Below are 23,631 nucleotides of genomic sequence, written 5' to 3'. Positions count from 1 at the left end.
CACCATTCACGTTCAGTCAAGAAAAGCCATAGTTCTTGCCTGCATAAACACTTTTTAGATCATCTGAACTTTATTGATTAAGACGTTTATCCTAATCAGTTGTGCACATGCATTTCTCCATTGATGTGCATCTTGTTGTGTCCATTAAGCATATGTTATGTGATATTCAAAAGTGTGCAACAAAATAGGTGGATGAAAGCATAGCTAGTAGTGTGGTGATCCATCAAATCCTGTTAAAGTCTCGACTTTCCTGTAATGTTGATTTTGTTTTCTACCTTCAGCTGTTCTGGACATGAGCACAGCAATGGACGTGTCTTCATCTCCTCAGTCCAGCACAGCAGAGATTCAATCCCAGAGTTCAGAACGGCCTGCAGCTGACCCAATCTCCAGCCCGTCCCTGAGACCCCAAGAAGACGGGACAGCCCGCCAGATCATGCAGCTTCTCCAGGAGATCCAGAATCCTCAATCCAGACCCGCTCCATTCCTCGGAGAAAACCCCTGCATCCCGTTCTTCTACCGGCCCGACGAGCACGACGAGGTCAAGATCCTGGTGGTCTGAATCCAGCATTATTAGGGACACAGACGTGCAGATTACGTGCGTTTTCACTCAGTTTCTCTGGATTTCTAGAGGAATTCTGGACTTCTGAAGCTTTGTTTGGTTTGTGTGTCGATTCATACGGATGCCAGCTCTTGCTGCTCTCGACTGATTTGCAGATTAGTTCACTTTAAGTGCATTAGACAGAGTTTCCTGACAGATCAGTGATGATTCAGAGCGGTAAGATTCATTGATTCGGTCTGAAACGATTGTTTATTCAGTCTGAATCAATTCATTTGTTTGATTTGGATCAAAATTTGTTTGGTTTGAATCATTCTTGCATAGTCTGAATCAAATACTAGTTCAGTCTGAATTGATTGTCTATATGGTCTGAATCAGTCGTTTGTTTGATATAAATCAGATATTTGGTTCAGTCTGAATCAATTGTTTGGTTTGGTCTGAGACAAATTTTTGGTTTGGTCTGAATCAAATGTTTGGTTTGGTCTGAATTAATTGTTTGTTCAGTCCAAATCAATTGGTTGTTTTAGTCTGAATCAAATGTTTGGTTTTGTCTGAGTCCAATATTTGGTTTGGTCTGAATCAATTGTTTGGTCTGAATCAAATGTTTGGTTTGGTCTGAATCAAATGTTTGGTTTGGTCTGAATCAATTGGTTATTTTAGTCTGAATCAAATGTTTGGTTTGGTCTGAATCAAATGTTTAGTTTGGTCTGAATCAATTGGTTATGTTAGTCTGAATCAAATGTTTGGTTTGGTCTGAATCAATTGGTTATTTTAGTCTGAATCAAATGTTTGGTTTGGTCTGAATCAAATGTTTAGTTTGGTCTGAATCAATTGGTTATGTTAGTCTGAATCAAATGTTTGGTTTGGTCTGAATCAATTGGTTATTTTAGTCTGAATCAAATGTTTGGTTTGGTCTGAATCAATTGGTTATTTTAGTCTGAATCAAATGTTTGGTTTGGTCTGAATCAATTGGTTATTTTAGTCTGAATCAAATGTTTGGTTTGGTCTGAATCAAATGTTCGGTCTGAATCAAATGTTTGGTTTGGTCTGAATCAAATGTTTGGTCTGAATCAAATGTTTGGTTTGGTCTGAATCAAATGTTTGGTTTGGTCTGAATCAATTGGTTATTTTAGTCTGAATCAAATGTTTGGTTTGGTCTGAATCAATTGTTTATTTTGTTCTGAATCAAATATTTGGTTTGGTCTGAATCAAATGTTTGGTTTAGTCTGAATCAAATGTTTGGTTTTGTCTGAATCAAATATTTGGTTTGTTCTGAATCAATTGTTTGTTCAGTCCAAACCAATTGGTTGTTTTTTTATGAATCAAATATTTGGTTTGGTCTGAATCAATTGGTTGTTTTAGTCTGAATCAAATGTTTGGTTTTGTCTGAGTCCAATATTTGGTTTGGTCTGAATCAATTGTTTGTTTTGTTCTAAATCAAATATTTGTTTTGGTCTGAATCAAATGTTTGGTTTTGTCTGAATCAATTGTTTGTTCAGTCCAATTTAATTGTTTGTTTTGGTCTAAATCAAGTGTCTGGTTTGGTCTGAATCAAATGATTTGTTTTGGTCTGAATCAAATGTTTGATTTGGTCTGAGTCAAGTATTTTTTCCTGTCTGAATCAAATATTTGTTCAGTCTGAATCAAATTTTTTCTTTGGCCTAATTCAATTGTTTTTTTAACTGAATCAAATGATTGGTTTGGTCTGATTCAGATATTTGTTCAGTCTGGATCAAATCTTTTTTTCTGTTTGAATCTAATATTTGTTCCGGTATGAATCAACAAATTTCTTCCAGTATGAATCAACTCTTTGTTCGCTCTGAATGAATTTGTTACGTAATAAACTGGCACACTAACTAGGGCATCGTGATGAAGCAGCTCTGGACTAGGACGATGATAAGTGTTCATGATCAAGTGTTTGTTTGCTTGAAAGCATGTAGGGCAGTGTTGAGAAAGTTCTGAATCAGCTGAGTTGAGTGTTTAATGGATCACATTGTAGGTTAGAAGCGAGTCTAATGTGAGCTGAGGCTGGTTTTCATTGAGCATTATTATTTTTGGAGACGTGTAATGACGTTATGTTCCTCCCTGCAGACACACGAGCACCTTGTGTTTTCTTCCTCAGATGTTGCCTATTGTTTGTGTCGAACTCTATGACGCCTGTATTCGTCAGCTGAGAGTTTCCTGCGTCGTGATTGGATGATGAGAATGAATGCGAGCTGTATATAAATATATATATATTAGAGAAAATGGTTTGTATAATTCCTCTTACATGAGCAGAGCTTGAGTTCATCTCCATCAAACATCAGACACTTCACCGCATCATGGTTATCGGTGATTTTAGGAACACTTTCTATGAAGAAACCCTTTTGTTATGATAAGTGATGAGTTATGGTTGGCTTACAAGAGTGTAATGCATTGCTTAAAGAGACAGTTCACCCAAAAAAAGACTGTAATGCATTTCTTTTTTCTGCTGAACACAAAAGAAGATATTTTGAAGAATGTTATTATGATATTCATCCACTTCCATAGTAGGAAAAACAAATACATTCTTCAAAATATCTTAACATTTTTGGAATTTTGAGTGTACTGTCCCTTTAAGAGCGTTTCATTTAAAGTATATGCATATCATAGTCTATCACATTAACATATTTTCCCAAATGCATTCATTATTAATTATGAAGTGCATTGATATTCTGCTCCGGCTTCATGGAAAGTGTTTGTGACTGGAAGAGAGTTGATTGTTTACATCTGAAGAATACTGTATATCCGGTCTGCAGTACCGCGGTATTTCACTGGGCTGTACTCCAAAGCACTTTTATTAGCATTGGCATCTGTTATTGGTCTTTCTTTGGTGCGCGGGCTTCAGTCAGGCATGTGTGTGTGTGTGAGTGTGTTCATGTAGAGGTGTAAATAGTGTATCTGTGTATTATACTGTATATTGACTGAAGGATGATGCTGGGCAGACTGGAGGCGGCAGGTTTGTGTGCTTTCTTACTATACAGCTGAACTAAAGCAGAATTTATTTATTTGGGATGATGATGATGATGATTATTACACACTAATGGGTTTTAATTTCCACTGATGATGGATCACAGCGAATGAAGGAGTAATAATGACTAGTTTGATTATTTTTTTTTCCTCCTAAATAAATCTGATTGAGCAAAATTGGATTTGTTTATTAATTAGTTTATTGTCTTCTCCTGGATGATTAGCCTGTGTGGTGTTTGAGGATACTGTATATACTGGACATGACAATGTTTTCCTGAAACTCTTCATTCATTCATTCATTCATTTTTTTTTTCAGCTTAGTCCCTTTATTCATCGGGGGTCGCCACAGTGCAATGAACCACCAACTTATCCAGCATATGTTTCACACAGCGGATGCCCTTCCCATCACTGGGAAACACCCATACACTCTCATTCACACACATACATCCCACGCCAACACAGGGAGAACATGCAAACTCCACACTGAAACGCCAACTGACCCAGCTGAGGCTCGAACCAGCGACCGTCTTGCTGTGAGGTGATTGTGCTGCCAGTTTCCCTGAAACTGTTTCAGTAGGAAAAGACATGGATAGACATTTCTGCCTCATACAGTACAGTAAGACGTCATGCTTTATTAAACCGTCATTCATAATAATTATTGCATAAAAATATTCGATGTTTGTTAATTAAACATCCTTAAAATAAGGATGGGTTGTCAATATTTGACCCAGTGTTGGTATTTTTAAGAGTGTGATTAAAAAAAAAAGTCTAAATCATGACAAAAATGTTATTGTTTTTTATTAAATAATTGTTATGAAGAATGTTATTATGATATCCATCGACTTCCATAATGGGAAAAACAAAAACTATGGTAGTCAACATTCTTCAAAATATCTTCAACATACAGTTTTTTGAATTTTGAGTGTACTGTCCCTTTAAGAGCGTTTCATTTGAAGTATATGCATATCATAATCTATCACATTTACATATTTAACTCAAATGCATTTTTTAATGATTACGTGGTGCATTGATATTCTGAAAAAAAGTCAAAATTATGACAAAATTTGAATGTTTTTTTTTTATTAAATCATTATTTTGAAGAATGTTCTTATGATATCCATCGACTTCCATAATGGGAAAAACAAAAACTATGGTAGTCAACATTCTTCAAAATATCTTCAACATACGATTTTTTTTTTTTAATTTCAAGTGTGCTGTCGCTTTAAGAGCGTTTCATTTGAAGTATATGCATATCATAGTCTATCACATTTACATATTTAACTCAAATGCATTCATTATTAATTAGGAAGTGCATTGATATTCTGAAAAAAGTCCAAATTATGACAAAAATTGAAATTTTTTTATTAAATAATTATTATGAATGACAATTTTGCGAATTCAAATGTATTCATGCATCATAACTATTTGTAAGAAAAAATGATGACGAAGAAAATCTTAATGAAGATGTTTATTCAGCATAGCCGTCTCAAAATACACAACCAGAGTCAGATTAAACCCCGAACATGCTTAGACTCAAACCTTTATAGTGTTTTAGATGTTGCCTTTTAGACTTGCCTTTATATGTTAATGAAGTTGCTCCTTGGCTGTTGGCTCAGCTGCTCTCTCTCTCTATCTCTCGATGTTAATGCAGTTTTAACACCATTGCTGAATTAGTTCTCTGTGCACCACACCCATCCCTATTCTACAACTGGTACCATTTGGTCGAGATGTAGTCACCTCAAACAACGCAGAGACAACAAACTGTTGAATTCCCTTGTTTCTCATAAGTCAGCCCTTGCATCAATTCACCATCTAGAGTGGAAGTTGGGTCGAGGCAGACTCATTTCTTACATGTTAGCCATGTCAAATTTCTGTTTAAAAATTGCTATAAAATATATTTAGATTTTTAAAAATATATATTTTTGGCCAATTTAGATAGGACAGCAATGAGACCGGAAGCGAAGTTGGAGAGAGAGAGAGAGAGAGAGAGAGAGAGAGAGCTAGAGTAGGAAAATATCATTGAGCTGGGGTTCGAACTCGGGACGCCCTGACGTGCTACTGAAATGTATGTCGGTGCATTAACCACTTGGCTATTGTGCTGACATAAAAAATAATGTACATTTTCTCACTTAAATTTAAATGCAAGTTTTTAACCCAGTGGTGGGGTTTCTCCATATTTGACCCAACATTGGGTTACTATTAATTGCGTGCATAATTGACCTAATGACCTAAATCTTTTGTTTGTTTATAAAGCATTTTTTGACATGACGTGACTTTAAACCACCTTTAAAGATATTGCAAGTAAGGCCTTTTGTTTTTGTAATCATGATCTAATATGCTGTTATGGAGTTTTTGTAATCTTGTATTTGCATTTATTTATGAATAATTCACCATCATATTTCTTTCTTGGTTATATTTGCACATTATGCATGTGTAATTTCTTCATTGTTGTATTTATGACTTGGCATGCCTTAATTTGGGCAGCATGGTGGCGTAGTGTGTAGCACTGTAGCTTCACAGCAAGAAGGTTGCTGCTTCTAGTCCTGGCTGGGCCTGTTGGCATTTCAGTGTGGAGTTTGCATGTTCTCCCTGTGTTGGCGTGGGTTTCCTCCGGGTGCTCCGGTTTCCCCCACAGTCCAAACACATGCGCTATAGAGGAATTGATTCACTAAACTGACTGTATTGTATAAGTGAGTATGAATGTTTCCCAGTACTGGGTTGCAGCTGAAAGAGCATCCGCTGTGTAGAACATGTTCTGGATAAGTTGGTGGTTCATTCCCCTGTGGTTACCCCTGATTAATAAAGGGACTAAGCCAAAAAAAAAAAAGAATGAATGTCTTAATCCTGTTTGTATTAGGGGTAATAATGCTAATGTTTTAGCCTCATAATTATTGCTTGATATTTACATGTTAATTCCATAATTAGCCTGTTAAGATGTCTATTTTGACTGTACTCATGATTTCTCAGCCAGATTTATGCGTTTAGGTCAGACTTTCTATACAATTTTGTATATATACATGGTATATACTCACCGGCCACTTTATTAGGTACAGCTTACTTACCTCTTTTTGCCCTCATAACTGCCTTAATCCTTGGTGTGAGAGATTCAACAAGCTACTGGAAATATTCCTCAGAGATTTTGCACCATATTGACATTAAAGCGTCACACAATTGCTGCAGATTTGTCGGCTGCACATCCATGATGCCAATCTCCCGTTCCACCACATCCCAAAGCTGCCCTGAACCGCTGATACAAGGCAGGATGATCCATGCTTTCATGTTGTTGAGGCCAAATTCTGCCCCGAGCATCTGAATGTGTCAGCAGAAATGGAGACTCATCAGAGCAGCAACGTTTCTCCAATCTTCTATTGTCCAGTTTTGGTGAGTCTGTGTGAATTGTAGCCTCAGTTTCCTGTTCTTAGCTGACAGGAGCGGCACCCGGTGTGCTCTTCTGCTGCTGTAGCCCATCCGCCTCAAGGTTGGACCTGTTGTGTGTTCAGAGATGCTCTTCTGCAGAGCTCGGTTGTAACGAGTGTTTATTTGAGTTACTGTTGCCTTTCTATCAGCTGGAACCAGTCTGGCCATTCTCCTCTGAGCTCTGGCCTCATCAACAAGGCATTTGCGCCCACAGAACTGCCACTCACTGGATATTTCCTCTTTGTCGGAGCATTCTCTGTAAACCCTAGAGATGGTTGTGCGTGAAAATCCCAGTAGATCAGCAGTTTCTGAAATACTCAGAGCAGCCCGTCTGGCAGCAGCAACCCAGCCAGGTTCATAGTCTCTTAAAGCCCCTTTCTCCCCCATTCTGATGCTCGCTTTGGACTGCAGCAGATCGTCTTGACCATGTCTACATGCCTACATGCAGTGAGCTGCTGCCATGTGATTGGCTGATTGCGTTAACAAGCAGTTGGACAGCTGTACCTATGTTTGTATGTATATACCTATCATTTATATTCACTAATATGGGTACTCACATTTATCTCATAATTATTGCTTAGTACATTACAATTTGTATCTTTAAATTATTAATACTATTATTATTTATGCTATTGATTGATCTTATTCTCCATTTCGACACTTCTTGTCATCATTTTCCAACATGATTGTTTTCTCATATTTTTCTTCTTTATGTGGTAGAAATAATTTAAGGAATGTTTTTGTACTAGCCATATTTTTTTAAGATGCATGTAATCTGCTCAAACAAGTCCTTTATTAACTAAGAATAACCGAATACTGAAGACCAGAAGAAAACAGACCAAAATATTACTGTTACACTGAACTTTAATGAAGACAAACTCATCCACCGAGCAGGACACGACACACACACACACACGCTCACTTTCAGTCAGTCAGTCACGCGATACACACTCCGCTTTCTGTCCAAACACGGGTTATTCCTCCACACAATTTACACATGATCAGAAGCTTAAATAAATCACTTATCCATAATAATTTAATATTCAATAATCATACATGTGGACTACACTAGCCTCTAGACAATGGAAGCACAATTTGCATAAATGCACCAAAAATATACGCAACACACACACCTAAGATACAGTATGGCCATGACAAACCAGGAACTCTTAAATAACGAGGCGTTTACTAAGACGAGGAGTGGATTCTGGGAAATATTCCTGAAGTGAAACGGACAGAAATGTACTACTGATACGGCACAGGTCAAACCTGCTCATGCCACAGCGTCAGGGCCTTTACTATCTTTACACATTATTATTATTATTACAACAACAACAGAATTACAGTCCACCAATGTGGAGGCTTTTGCTCATATTTTCAACAGAACACAACAAACTGGAATGATTTCTATGCATAGACCTGCAGAGATATTGTACATTTCATTTTTTTTTTTTGCTAAATCTTGATCTTCATAATGAAATTCATCATTTACACACTTGACATCAATTTGCATACACTGTACAAAAGTGACCAGTGTACAACTTTATAAAGTGAGTAAAACCATTGCTTTTAAGGCGATTAGTTGACTTTACTTAATGTAAGTAAAGTTATAAAGTTCCAAGTTACAAACATGTTTTTTTAGTTAAGTCAACTAATCGCTTTAAAAGCAACAGGTTTACTCACTTTATTAAGTAAAGTCAACTAATCGCTTTAAAAGCAACAGGTTTACTCACTTTATTAAGTAAAGTCAACTAATCGCTTTAAAAGCAACAGCTTTACTCACTTTATTAAGTAAAGTCAACTAATAGCTTTAAAAGCAACAGCTTTACTCACTTTATTAAGTAAAGTCAACTAATCACTTTAAAAGCAACAGGTTTACTCACTTTATTAAGTAAAGTCAACTAATCGCTTTAAAAGCAACAGGTTTACTCACTTTATTAAGTAAAGTCAACTAATAGCTTTAAAAGCAACAGGTTTACTCACTTTATTAAGTAAAGTCAACTAATCGCTGTAAAAGCAACAGCTTTACTCACTTTATTAAGTAAAGTCAACTAATCACTTTAAAAGCAAAAGGTTTACTCACTTTATTAAGTAAAGTCAACTAATCGCTTTAAAAGCAACAGCTTTACTCACTTTATTAAGTAAAGTCAACTAATAGCTTTAAAAGCAACAGCTTTACTCACTTTATTAAGTAAAGTCAACTAATAGCTTTAAAAGCAACAGCTTTACTCACTTTATTAAGTAAAGTCAACTAATCACTTTAAAAGCAACAGGTTTACTCACTTTATTAAGTAAAGTCAACTAATCGCTTTAAAAGCAACAGCTTTACTCACTTTATTAAGTAAAGTCAACTAATAGCTTTAAAAGCAACAGCTTTACTCACTTTATTAAGTAAAGTCAACTAATCGCTTTAAAAGCAACAGCTTTACTCACTTTATTAAGTAAAGTCAACTAATCGCTTTAAAAGCAACAGCTTTACTCACTTTATTAAGTAAAGTCAACTAATAGCTTTAAAAGCAACAGGTTTACTCACTTTATTAAGTAAAGTCAACTAATCGCTGTAAAAGCAACAGCTTTACTCACTTTATTAAGTAAAGTCAACTAATCACTTTAAAAGCAAAAGGTTTACTCACTTTATTAAGTAAAGTCAACTAATCGCTGTAAAAGCAACAGGTTTACTCACTTTATTAAGTAAAGTCAACTAATCGCTGTAAAAGCAACAGGTTTGCTCACTTTATTAAGTAAAGTCAACTAATCGCTTTAAAAGCAAAAGGTTTACTCACTTTATTAAGTAAAGTCAACTAATCGCTGTAAAAGCAACAGGTTTACTCACTTTATTAAGTAAAGTCAACTAATTGCTTTAAAAGCAACAGCTTTGCTCACTTTATTAAGTAAAGTCAACTAATCGCTTTAAAAGCAACAGGTTTACTCACTTTATTAAGTAAAGTCAACTAATCGCTGTAAAAGCAACAGGTTTGCTCACTTTATTAAGTAAAGTCAACTAATCGCTTTAAAAGCAACAGCTTTACTCACTTTATTAAGTAAAGTCAACTAATAGCTTTTAAAGCAACAGCTTTACTCACTTTATTAAGTAAAGTCAACTAATCGCTTTAAAAGAAACAGGTTTACTCACTTTATTAAGTAAAGTCAACTAATCACTTTAAAAGCAACAGCTTTGCTCACTTTATTAAGTAAAGTCAACTAATCACTTTAAAAGCAAAAGGTTTACTCACTTTATTAAGTAAAGTCAACTAATAGCTTTTAAAGCAACAGCTTTACTCACTTTATTAAGTAAAGTCAACTAATCGCTTTAAAAGAAACAGGTTTACTCACTTTATTAAGTAAAGTCAACTAATCGCTTTAAAAGCAACAGCTTTGCTCACTTTATTAAGTAAAGTCAACTAATCGCTGTAAAAACAACAGGTTTACTCACTTTATTAAGTAAAGTCAACTAATCGCTTTAAAAGCAACAGCTTTGCTCACTTTATTAAGTAAAGTCAACTAATCACTTTAAAAGCAAAAGGTTTACTCACTTTATTAAGTAAAGTCAACTAATCGCTGTAAAAGCAACAGGTTTACTCACTTTATTAAGTAAAGTCAACTAATCGCTGTAAAAGCAACAGCTTTGCTCACTTTATTAAGTAAAGTCAACTAATAGCTTTAAAAGCAACAGGTTTACTCACTTTATTAAGTAAAGTCAACTAATCGCTTTAAAAGCAACAGGTTTACTCACTTTATTAAGTAAAGTCAACTAATAGCTTTAAAAGCAACAGGTTTACTCACTTTATTAAGTAAAGTCAACTAATCGCTTTAAAAGCAACAGGTTTACTCACTTTATTAAGTAAAGTCAACTAATAGCTTTAAAAGCAACAGGTTTACTCACTTTATTAAGTAAAGTCAACTAATAGCTTTAAAAGCAACAGGTTTACTCACTTTATTAAGTAAAGTCAACTAATCGCTGTAAAAGCAACAGGTTTACTCACTTTATTAAGTAAAGTCAACTAATCACTTTAAAAGCAACATGTTTACTCACTTTATTGAGTAAAGTCAACTAATCGCTTTAAAAGCAACAGGTTTATTCACTTTATTAAGTAAAGTCAACTAATGGCTTTAAAAGCAATAGCTTTACTCACTTTATTAAGTAAAGTCAACTAATCGCTGTAAAAGCAACAGGTTTACTCACTTTATTAAGTAAAGTCAACTAATCGCTTTAAAAGCAATAGCTTTACTCACTTTATTAAGTAAAGTCAACTAATCGCTGTAAAAGCAACAGGTTTACTCACTTTATTAAGTAAAGTCAACTAATCGCTTTAAAAGCAACAGCTTTGATCACTTTATTAAGTAAAGTCAACTAATCGCTTTAAAAGCAAAAGGTTTACTCACTTTATTAAGTAAAGTCAACTAATCGCTGTAAAAGCAACAGGTTTACTCACTTTATTAAGTAAAGTCAACTAATCGCTGTAAAAGCAACAGGTTTACTCACTTTATTAAGTAAAGTCAACTAATAGCTTTAAAAGCAACAGGTTTACTCACTTTATTAAGTAAAGTCAACTAATCACTTTAAAAGCAACAGCTTTGCTCACTTTATTAAGTAAAGTCAACTAATCGCTGTAAAAGCAACAGCTTTGCTCACTTTATTAAGTAAAGTCAACTAATAGCTTTAAAAGCAACAGGTTTACTCACTTTATTAAGTAAAGTCAACTAATCGCTTTAAAAGCAACAGGTATACTCACTTTATTAAGTAAAGTCAACTAATAGCTTTAAAAGCAACAGGTTTACTCACTTTATTAAGTAAAGTCAACTAATAGCTTTAAAAGCAACAGGTTTACTCACTTTATTAAGTAAAGTCAACTAATCGCTGTAAAAGCAACAGGTTTACTCACTTTATTAAGTAAAGTCAACTAATCGCTTTAAAAGCAATAGCTTTACTCACTTTATTAAGTAAAGTCAACTAATCGCTGTAAAAGCAACAGGTTTACTCACTTTATTAAGTAAAGTCAACTAATCGCTTTAAAAGCAACAGCTTTGCTCACTTTATTAAGTAAAGTCAACTAATCGCTGTAAAAGCAACAGGTTTACTCACTTTATTAAGTAAAGTCAACTAATCGCTTTAAAAGCAACAGCTTTGCTCACTTTATTAAGTAAAGTCAACTAATCGCTGTAAAAGCAACAGGTTTACTCACTTTATTAAGTAAAGTCAACTAATCGCTTTAAAAGCAACAGGTTTGCTCACTTTATTAAGTAAAGTCAACTAATAGCTTTAAAAGCAAAAGGTTTACTCACTTTATTAAGTAAAGTCAACTAATCACTTTAAAAGCAAAAGGTTTACTCACTTTATTAAGTAAAGTCAACTAATCGCTGTAAAAGTAACAGGTTTACTCACTTTATTAAGTAAAGTCAACTAATCGCTGTAAAAGCAACAGGTTTACTCACTTTATTAAGTAAAGTCAACTAATAGCTTTAAAAGCAACAGGTTTACTCACTTTATTAAGTAAAGTCAACTAATCACTTTAAAAGCAACAGCTTTGCTCACTTTATTAAGTAAAGTCAACTAATCGCTGTAAAAGCAACAGCTTTGCTCACTTTATTAAGTAAAGTCAACTAATAGCTTTAAAAGCAACAGGTTTACTCACTTTATTAAGTAAAGTCAACTAATCGCTTTAAAAGCAACAGGTTTACTCACTTTATTAAGTAAAGTCAACTAATCGCTGTAAAAGCAACAGGTTTACTCACTTTATTAAGTAAAGTCAACTAATAGCTTTAAAAGCAACAGGTTTACTCACTTTATTAAGTAAAGTCAACTAATCGCTTTAAAAGCAACAGGTTTACTCACTTTATTAAGTAAAGTCAACTAATAGCTTTAAAAGCAACAGGTTTACTCACTTTATTAAGTAAAGTCAACTAATAGCTTTAAAAGCAACAGGTTTACTCACTTTATTAAGTAAAGTCAACTAATCGCTGTAAAAGCAACAGGTTTACTCACTTTATTAAGTAAAGTCAACTAATCGCTTTAAAAGCAATAGGTTTACTCACTTTATTAAGTAAAGTCAACTAATCGCTGTAAAAGCAACAGCTTTGCTCACTTTATTAAGTAAAGTCAACTAATAGCTTTAAAAGCAACAGGTTTACTCACTTTATTAAGTAAAGTCAACTAATCGCTGTAAAAGCAACAGGTTTACTCACTTTATTAAGTAAAGTCAACTAATCGCTTTAAAAGCAACAGCTTTACTCACTTTATTAAGTAAAGTCAACTAATCGCTTTAAAAGCAACAGCTTTACTCACTTTATTAAGTAAAGTCAACTAATAGCTTTTAAAGCAACAGCTTTACTCACTTTATTAAGTAAAGTCAACTAATCGCTTTAAAAGCAACAGGTTTACTTACTTTATTAAGTAAAGTCAACTAATCGCTTTAAAAACAACAGGTTTACTCACTTTATTAAGTAAATTCAACTAATAGCTTTAAAAGCAACAGGTTTACTCACTTTATTAAGTAAAGTCAACTAATCGCTTTAAAAACAACAGGTTTACTCACTTTATTAAGTAAAGTCAACTAATCGCTTTAAAAACAACAGGTTTACTCACTTTATTAAGTAAAGTCAACTAATCGCTTTAAAAACAACAGGTTTACTCACTTTATTAAGTAAAGTCAACTAATCGCTTTAAAAACAACAGGTTTACTCACTTTATTAAGTAAAGTCAACTAATCGCTTTAAAAGCAACAGGTTTACTCACTTTATTAAGTAAAGTCAAGTAATCGCTTTAAAAGCAACAGGTTTACTCACTTTATTAAGTAAAGTCAACTAATCGCTTTAAAAGCAACAGGTTTACTCACTTTATTAAGTAAAGTCAAGTAATCGCTTTAAAAGCAACAGGTTTACTCACTTTATTAAGTAAAGTCAACTAATCGCTTTAAAAGCAACAGGTTTACTCACTTTATTAAGTAAAGTCAACTAATCACTTTAAAAACAACAGGTTTACTCACTTTATTAAGTAAAGTCAACTAATCGCTTTAAAAGCAACAGGTTTACTTACTTTATTAAGTAAAGTCAACTAATCGCTTTAAAAGCTATGAGTTTACTTACTTTAGTTAAAGTGACTAGTCAGTTTTTACAGTGTAGTTGCGATGCAGTATTGAGACAGTTTGTCCACACAGAGGAAAATGTCCATCAGCGGCATTTAAAGATGCTTTAAACCATTTTGTTTTTTTGCCATTATAACATCTCTTTATGGACCCCAGTCATATTTTTGTCTAATTACAAAAAATTTTAATAATGTGTTTCAACTAAAATGGCTTGCAGCACCTTTAATCAAATGTGGCTATGTTTAGACTGTCATACTACTGTTACTATTTCTGCAGTATATATTATATACAGTATGCAAATATTCTGCATATGCATGTGCGTGTAATGTGCAGCTTTTTAATCATCTTGCCTGATCAGACAAACGCATGGCTCAAACATGCACGCTACCATTTACATAGCATTGAACAGTGCACTTTCACATGCAAATATAGTAAGCAGTACACAATATATACTGTATATACAGTAAGCGAGTATTAAATTCCAAACACAGCCTGTGTGTGGGGGAAAATATCCTCAAACTGAATGAATTCAACAGGTTTGTAAACACACACAAACAAACGTCTGTTCACCCTAAAACTGCACTAGTATGTTTTCAATGGCATGAATGTGTGGTCAGCGTGTAGATTCGTCTGACCGATGGTTATATTGCACTCTCTAATTCAGTCCAGCCTCACTAAAGATTCAGTTTTCACTAAATGAAAGAATGGTTGCTGATTATGAAGGGTGAACATGCGTACCTGAAAGCCTTTATATTATCACATTTGTCTGGTTTTAATCTACACAACATCTTAACATTTCAGTTATAAAAAAAGATGATATACTGATTGAGACTTTTTTTTGGAGTGTGGGAGTACATGGCTTTGGAGAAAGATATTTTGAAAAATGTTGGTAATCAAATAGCAGAGATGGGTGGTAATGGATTACATGTAATCTGATTACAAATATCAACTACTTGTACTTGAAGTAAACTTTTTAAAATACTTGAAATCAGATTACAGTTACTTTTATGGATTACATGATTACATGTTATTTACACATCGGCATATTGTTATTTATGATTCATTAATTCTCCTCATTTTTCTTTTTTTAATATTTGTATATTACTTTATTCGCAGAGAATTCAAATTGAATCTTTGTTTATTTTTTAGCAGAGACATCTAAATGTAATCCAATAGTAGTGAAATTACATAAATGTAATCTAGGAGATTATATTACTGACTAATATTGTAATTTGTAACCAGTAACTGATTACAGCTCAATTGTAATCTAAATGTAATCCAAAAATATTATCTGTATATTACACATTTATGGTGATGTAATCCGACTACTTCTGGATTACATTTAGATTACTTTTAAACTGTAATCAATTACAGATTACAAACTACATGACAATATTAGTCGGTAATATAATCCTCTGGATTACACATTTGTTAATGTAATCTGACTACTTTTGGATTACATTTAGATTACTTTTAAACTGTGATCATTACTGATTATAAATTACATGACAATATTAGTCAGTATTATAATCTGCTGGATTACACATTCATGGTAATGTAATCTGACAACTTTTGGATTACTTTTAGATTACTTTTGAACTGTAATCAATTACTGATTACAAATTACATGACAATATTAGTCAGTAATTTAACCTCTTAGATTACGCATTTATGGTAATGTAATCCGACTACTTTTGGATTACATTTAGATTACTTTTAAACTGTGATCAATTACTAATTACAAATTACATGACAATATTAGTCGGTAATATAATCTCTTAGATTACTCATTTATGGTAATGTAATCTGACTACTTTTGGATTACATTTAGATTACTTTTGAACTGTAATTAATTACTGGTTACAAATTACATGACAATATTAGTCGGTAATATAATCCTGTGGATTACACATTTGTTTATGTAATCTGACTACTTTTGGATTACATTTAGATTACTTTTAAACTGTGATCAATTACTAATTACAAATTACATGAAAATATTAGTATTATAATCTGCTGGATTACACATTCATGGTAATGTAATCTGACAACTTTTGGATTACTTTTAGATTACTTTTGAACTGTAATCAATTACAGATTACAAATTACATGACAATATTAGTCGGTAATATAATCCTGTGGATTACACGTTTGTTTATGTAATCTGACTACTTTTGGATTACATTTAGATTACTTTTAAACTGTGATCAATTACTGATTACAAATTACATGAAAATATTAGTATTAGAATCTGCTGGATTACACATTCATGGTAATGTAATCTGACAACTTTTGGATTACTTTTAGATTTACTTTTGAACTGTAATCAATTACAGATTACAAATTACATGACAATATTAGTCGGTAATGTAATCCTCTGGATTACACATTTGTTAATGTAATCTGACAACTTTTGGATTACTTTTAGATTACTTTTGTACTGTAATCAATTACTGATTACAAATTACATGACAATATTAGTCAGTAATTTAACCTCTTAGAATACGCATTTATGGTAATGTAATCCGACTACTTTTGGATTACATTTAGATTACTTCTGAACTGTGATCAATTACTAATTACAAATTACATGACAATATTAGTCTGTAATATAATCTCTTAGATTACGCATTTATGGTAATGTAATCTGACTACTTTTGGATTGCTTTTGAACTGTAATCAATTACTGGTTACAAGTTACACAACAATATTAGTCGGTAATATAAACTGTTAATCTTGTCATGTAATTTGTAATCCACCCAGCTCAGTCAAACAGTTTCAAATCCACTGTCAGTCAATGGGTTCCAAAACTGTTTGGTTACCAATATTCTTCAAAGTACCAGTTCTATATAGAAAGTAAATGGATAAAACAGGTTTAAAACAGGTGAGTAAGTCATGAATTTAACACAATGAGCTTCTAGAAGGTTATGATATCACGATAAATTTAACACATTTCTCAAAGTCGTCTCCTCCAGCAGACGGTGCAGGAATCATCACGTCTGGTCTTTTTGCTTGGGTTGATGTTGGTTCTGTTGGGCTTTTTTTTTTACTCAATGTGGGGAAAACAGAAGAAGAAGAAGTGAAGAGGAGCAGATAAGGGTCACGTGGAGAGAAGGGTCTGAGAAGGGCTGCTTTTGTTTGACTGGCTGAAGCAGAAAAGAGAAAAGAAGATTAAACATTCAGACAAAGAAACACAGCAGACAGAAAGTAGAAACTGTCCTCCGAGTGACACGGAGAGAAGACAAACACACTGTCCTGCATTACTAACAGCAGACCTATAGCCTACATGAGCACAGTTTACCAATTTACATTAATTTTATATAATAGTTTACAGATCACTTAATTAAATTCAAAATAAAATGTCATATCATTGCCAAAGTATTTGTTTACATACACTGCAAATATGCTGTGTTATTTGACCCAAATTGTGTACAATATGGACAAACCTTAAAATTGGGTTATATTTGGTTCTTTAATTAAAAAATTAACCCAGTGGTTGGTTTTGTCCATGTTTTACCCAAAATTGTATTGAAATAATCCAGTATTGTTAAGAATGTATAAAGTCATACTTAAAACTAAGTGTCTAAATGTCAATTCATTGATTGAAAAATCAATCAAATTCCTCAAGATGTTTTCTTTTTAAACTTAAAAAAAAAAACATCCTGAATTTCAGTGTTTTTGATTGAGTGTTGCTGTGTTTTTGTTGACAGAGAAGCAATGGTATGTTCTTTTATACAAAAGACCCATTTATATACTTTGGAAAAAAACTTTTTGTGTCAAATATTACTTGGAAACGTCAATTTTTGTTGTTATATAATTCTTACACATTTTATTCCTTGATTTATAGGTTTAGTGTGCTGATTTTGGTGTGTACTGAAGCTGGCTTAAGTTAAACAGGAGTGTGTTAACCATTTTTAAATAGTAGAACTTTTATTCTGAAATGTTTTATTTAGATGGTGCATTCCGCTGTGGTGAACAGTGATGATTAAAGGGATTAAGCTGAAGGAAAATTAATGAATGAAGGTTTTATTCAACACTATAACTCGGTCCTACTTTCTTGCGTGTAGTATCACTCCGCCACTGACATTTGAATTTCGCGCCATTTCGTGTTTCTAACAGTTCTCGCGTCGGATTTAATTACCGCCCTTCGGAGGATTTCTGTTTCACAAGTACTACTTGTACCTTTTATTTCTTGAAATTCAACAAATTAAATAGACGATGGTGCACACGCGAACTGCCTGGTCGAGCTAATGTGAAGAAATAGCCACAGTTGAATCGACACCAGGTAAGATTCGTTCCTTCCCTGCCGCAGCGCAGTAAAATTACCTCATAACAATCTGTTAAACTATTTACCCAGTAACTTATACGAGTTGTTATTGTGTGTTAGTTATTAAGTTTGGGTGAGTTTAACATCGCAAATGATCTACGCTTTCAAAACACGACTGTGCGAAGCTTCGAATCTTTTGTGTCGATTCAGCGGTTCAGATTCGCACGATTCATTACGCTTGTTGTTTACATTTCACTCAGTAACGTGAAGTGTCAAGTAATAAGTATATGGCGTCAATAAGTGTCTGGTAGTAGTCATTTTAATTTAGGTTTTAATAAACGCTTTAAGTTAATCATTAATAGACTGTTATCTGATTAACCAAATCTATTTAAAAAGACTAGCACCACACTAATTATTAAAAGTAATGTAAGCTACATGAATTTTACTCACTACATATTATGTAATGATTTGTTGTATTTAAAAACCTCTGTGAGTGCTTTGTAAACGCTGTCTTTAGGCATATTTTGTCTGTTCTTATATCATTTAATTTGATATCTTGGACTAGCTGTAAGTTTGAAAACAGTGAGTCACTTTGTGAAGCATATGAATCATTTGATTCAGTTGAGCTCCCAATTTAAACACTCCTCATAGAATTTTCAATATCTAATGTAATGACATTCAGACTAGTGGCTTAAGCGTCTAGATTTGTTTATTGGCCGTATATTTGGTATAATATGTTGTATACATGTTGCATTGAAATGTACAGAATGTAAACAACCACTATTTAATATTGATGCACATTGCTATAGACTGTAACAGAACTGAGCAGTTTCCTAATCTACATAAGAGTCTGGCTGTGTATGATGTTGACTGTAGGACTATGAAAGAGTGCGGTATTTACCCTTCAGGAATTTGGTGTCGTCTTCTGGCCCGTAAGCTCAGGGACCACTGCAGGCCGACGCACATACAGAACAAAAACAAAACAGAGCCAATAGTAATGTACAGAAACACAGACGCACAGCAGCACATTCAGAAGATGCAGTTATCGTCAAGCTCCAGCACACACTTTGGAGAGATAATGCATCGCTTATAGGGCAGAAGATCAAGCATCGGATAACCAAAAGAAGCTTAAGATGAAAGAAAATAAATAAAGCAACACAAATCGGACAGGAATGCATTTATCAGACCCTGCCGTCATTCGTTTGACCTTTGCTACACTGCAAAAAAAAAAAATTTGTTCTGAAAATCATTCTCACATCAAGGTACATTTACTTAAGATGCAATGTAATGAAGATATTAATGAAATTAAATAAGTTTTTGGTTTAAAACTGAATAAAAATGGCATTGGGTTAGAAAAAATGTGATTTCTGTTGAATTATGGTTATTTTTCTGACCTTGTTGACTGATTTATTTAATTGATTCAAGCGTAAACTTTATTATTATTGTTAATAATTTTAGAAAACAAGCCCAAATAAAATTGCTTCTCAAGTAAATGTGTCTTGATTTAAGATGAATATACCAATAAGATCATTTTTTTGAAGTGTATCAAGCTTATTGTTTAAGGAAAAGTAGGCATTTTAATTGTTGAATATCATGAACAGGCATCTAAAACTCATCAACCTTCTGTCAAAGAGATTGAGTTCATAAACATTTATAATGCATCATTTCATTCATCAAATTTTAGTTTGGCCTACAATGCTTTACATTATTATCAGTAGTTCATTTCTGACTGTTATATACACTTGAATATATGAGTTTGAGACCCCTAAGCTAAATAATTATAATAATATTAATAGCATAAATGTAAAACTTGTGACAGAGGGTTGTAGAGTTGTTGAATCAGTGTGTATGTTGTGTATTAGTGATGAGGAGCAGGAAGGAAGGGGAGGAGCTCTGGCTGGGTGGGCGTGTCTGTCCTCGTTGTCTGTCACGGGTGTGGGAGGGGCTAATAGTCTAAGCGGGAGGAGTCTGTGGGTCAGTATGGTCGCGTAGGTGATGCCGGGGGTCGTCGGCTGCCATGGGAACACAGAGAGAAGATGGATGAGTAACAGACACGCAGACACACACACACAGCAATCACAAGTTTGCAATGATTATGTTCTCTGAATGTGAAAGAATCTGCTCTCATATGTGAAAGCACTTGATTAATTTACATTCGTAGTAGTTTAAAACTATAAATAAATTGCTGAAATCATCATTCAGGATATTTAATCTCATAGTTTTGTCAAATATTTCTAGTAATAGGTATTTAATATTATTAATAAGACTTAATATAATATATTATTATTAAAAAAAGTACAATTCATCCATTGCAAAAAACAAATGTAATAATTAAATTAATAAAAATACTTATAATATTACCAATATTGATGTTTGGATTCAATTCAGGATCATGTTTGCAAACCTATTTTAAAGCATTCAGCGATCACGCCATGACAGAATGAGATGCCATGAAAAGACAAACAACAAGGACAAAAGTACACTGATTATTTGACCTCTGACCCCGCTGCTCGCTTTCACCCTAAGGGTCACATGTGCTGGATTTGAGTGGATGTTTATTGTGTTCTTAGTTGGAGGGATTATAAATAATGATGGTAAAACTAAAATAAAAATAAGACAACATGGCTGCAGAAAGAAAAAGCCTCGTCAGATCTTGATTAAATGAAATAAATCATAAATCAATCCAATGCACATATTCAGAGAGCTGACATGATGTTTGCTCAATTCAGAATCTGTTCTGAGATCTGCTGTCCATCCACAGAATAGCCAATCAGCATATGAGCCAATTAGCATACGAGCCAATCAGCATACCAAACAATCAGCATGCCAGCCAATCAGCAAACGAGCCAATGTTATCGAAATGGTTTACATATTAGTATTTTTATAACATTTTAAAACTATTTTCCTTAACTTATTTATAACAGAAACTACCATTTTGACATGTCCCTTAAGGTATAAATGTGAGTGGAAGCCACCAACATGTCACAGAGCCACATATGAATTTCAGTCAAATTCAAAATTTAATATGTAATAATAATCTTGGGTTTTTATAAGTCTAAAACGGCAGCAGGCTGCCAATTATATATAAAAGAAGTCAAAACAAAAGAATGTGTCTCACTTTTCCTCCAGGGAGAACTAAAGATATCCTGAAGCGAATCGATGCGTTTTGGTAAGAAAAACATTCATAACCGTGTAATTTCCAGAAAGCACCATCCATCATCATCTTCTCCTTTTTTTAGATGAATGTTTTAGCGCATTGCTGTGTTTTGTCTGTTTCAATTCACTTTGCTTTATTTATTCATTGGTTTATTGGCATGAACAGTGTACATTAATTAAGATTGCTGCAAATGCACCAGAGTTAGTCAAAGGCTGTTTTTCATCTGTTGTCCCTGGACCAATGGTAAAATGTTCTCCCTAAAAATAATACGAAAATTCTACAATGGACAAAGCAAATTAAAAGATGACTAAGATGCTATATATAGCTATATAACTCCTGAAACATATGCTGTATAGTGGTTATTTTGATGCTTCCACATTTGTTTTAACTGCACATGCTCTTCACACTAAGGAGATAGAAAAACACTGTTCTGTCCAGATGGTGGCGCTAATGCATCAAAAAAGTAGAAGGAGAAGACGAGCTCAACGAAAATTACAGGAAAAAGTCAATGGTTTTTGAAAGTTTTAAATATGAATGTTTTTTACAAAAAGACAAGGAGTAAATCATGGGGCACTTTTAATCTTTGGCTGAACTAACCATTTAAATAGTTTAATTTGATTTATTCTGTAGGATATTTCAGCATCTCAGAGATTCTGTCCGTCTGTCCCAGAGCCCTCACAGAGACACACATGCTGAATGTCTGAATGAATGGTAAGAGTTAAACAAGAGCATTTCACTAGTAGTAGCGCTGGGCGATATGGTTTTAAAAAAGTCCGATTTACAATTTAAATAGTTTTTTCCCCACCACTGCTTAAAATATGCTTTAAAGGTTGTTAACTTATATAATTATAAAAGCTTGCTGTATAATATCAATAGAACCATTTTATTATGGTTATAATTAAAGTATTAATAATATTTAGGACTTTTTCAAAGTGATTTATTTCCCTATTCTTTTGTGCTGTTTATTTCAACCTAAACATACAATTAGGCATGGGACGATAACTGGTTTCAAGGTCAACCACGGTTTGGAAAGCTCAAGGTTTTAAAACTATCAAAATTTTCAGCTATATCATTCATTCATTTTCTTTTCGGCTTAGTCCCTTTATTAATTTGGGGTCACCACTGTGGAATGAACCGCCAACTTATCCAGCATGTTTTTACGCAGTGGATGCCCTTCCAGCCACAACCCATCACTGGGAAACATTCATTTACACTCATTCATACTCATACACTGCGGACAATTTAGCCTGCCCAATTCACCTGTACTTTGGACTTGTGGGGGAAACTGGAGCACCCAGAGGAAACCCACGCGGACACGGGGAGAACATGCAAACTCCACATAGAAATGCCAACTGACCCAGCCGAGGCTCGAACCAGCGACCTTCTTGCTGTGAGGTGACAGCACTACCTACTGTGCCACCGCATCGCCCTTTCTGCCATACCGTTCCTAAGATGTGTTAAAAATTTTATTTACATTTTTTTTTAGGAAAACCGTATCATTTAAGTAAAGATGACATTTTAAATAGTTTTAAAAATCAGTTTTTAAACAAATAAAGATAGCAGAAGTCAAAATTTCATTTTCATTATTTAGCCTGACATGTTTACTGCTCCAGAATATTTAAAATGTTTTTTAAAATAAAATATATTGTGTTTTAAAGGGAAAAATATTCGTTTTCTACTCAGACATTTAAAAAGAGTATATTTTAGAGCAGTAATCACAATACTGTGATATCATGAAACTGTGAAATTTTTATCCGAGGTTTTCATACCATCAGAATCTTATACCGGCCCATGCCTACATACATTCAGAATTCACCTTTATTTTGTACCATATCAGTTCATATAAATTACTCCTGTTAGGCTAGTGGGTTACATTTTATTGTTTTTATTTGCATCAGGTCACTGCATCTGGTAGATTTCTGCACTGAGCGACTTTTGTCACAGTGTTGATTGATTTGATTGATACATATTTTCCACTTTACTTTCTACATTGGAAGAATAATAGATCAAAATAGATTTACTGTCACCTGGGAGCATTTGTGTTTACATATTTAAGTCATAATAGTGTAGTCTAAACATAAAGCAATCATGACAAACTTTATATCACTTGAATAGACATTCTGAGCTGTTTCATCATCAGTTTTTTAATAGATATTACTGAGCA

General features: G+C 33.6%; 2 protein-coding genes and 1 long non-coding RNA gene across 35 annotated transcripts in view; 2 read left to right on the top strand and 1 right to left on the bottom strand.

The window, feature by feature from the left end:
• The window catches only part of golga2 (golgin A2), a 58,011-nt gene extending 54,290 nt beyond the window's left edge, over positions 1-3,721 (top strand). For 9 of the 18 annotated variants that reach the window (XM_087252500.1, XM_087252502.1, XM_087252501.1 and 6 more), the window contains one exon: positions 282-3,721. In XM_087252500.1, the coding sequence (XP_087108626.1) occupies positions 282-559 (278 nt within the window). In that variant the 3' untranslated portion in view covers positions 560-3,721. 18 annotated transcript variants of the gene reach the window in all.
• The window catches only part of dnm1a (dynamin 1a), a 582,590-nt gene that overhangs the window by 430,598 nt on the left and 128,361 nt on the right, over positions 1-23,631 (bottom strand). For 7 of the 16 annotated variants that reach the window (XM_087251010.1, XM_087251009.1, XM_087251005.1 and 4 more), the window contains 3 exons: positions 19,212-20,322; positions 15,793-17,189; positions 14,158-15,258 (listed from right to left, as the gene is read on the bottom strand). The exons of 2 other annotated variants lie outside the window; for them this stretch is intronic. Coding sequence is in view for 1 of the 14 variants with exons in the window: in NM_001245965.1 (NP_001232894.1) it covers positions 19,249-19,258 (10 nt within the window). In the remaining 13 variants the exon portion in view is untranslated. 16 annotated transcript variants of the gene reach the window in all.
• Positions 7,810-9,994, top strand: LOC147843770 (uncharacterized). The gene is made up of 3 exons (XR_015490916.2): positions 7,810-8,884; positions 9,535-9,684; positions 9,785-9,994. It is a non-coding gene; the product is annotated as an uncharacterized LOC147843770 (long non-coding RNA).

The sequence above is a fragment of the Danio rerio genome, chromosome 5, assembly GCF_052040795.2.
Source record: "Danio rerio strain M-AB ecotype USA chromosome 5, GRCz13ab, whole genome shotgun sequence".
Lineage (NCBI taxonomy): Eukaryota > Metazoa > Chordata > Actinopteri > Cypriniformes > Danionidae > Danio > Danio rerio.
The sequence above is the reverse complement of the archived record's forward strand: the minus strand, read 5'-3'. Positions and strand labels throughout refer to the sequence as shown.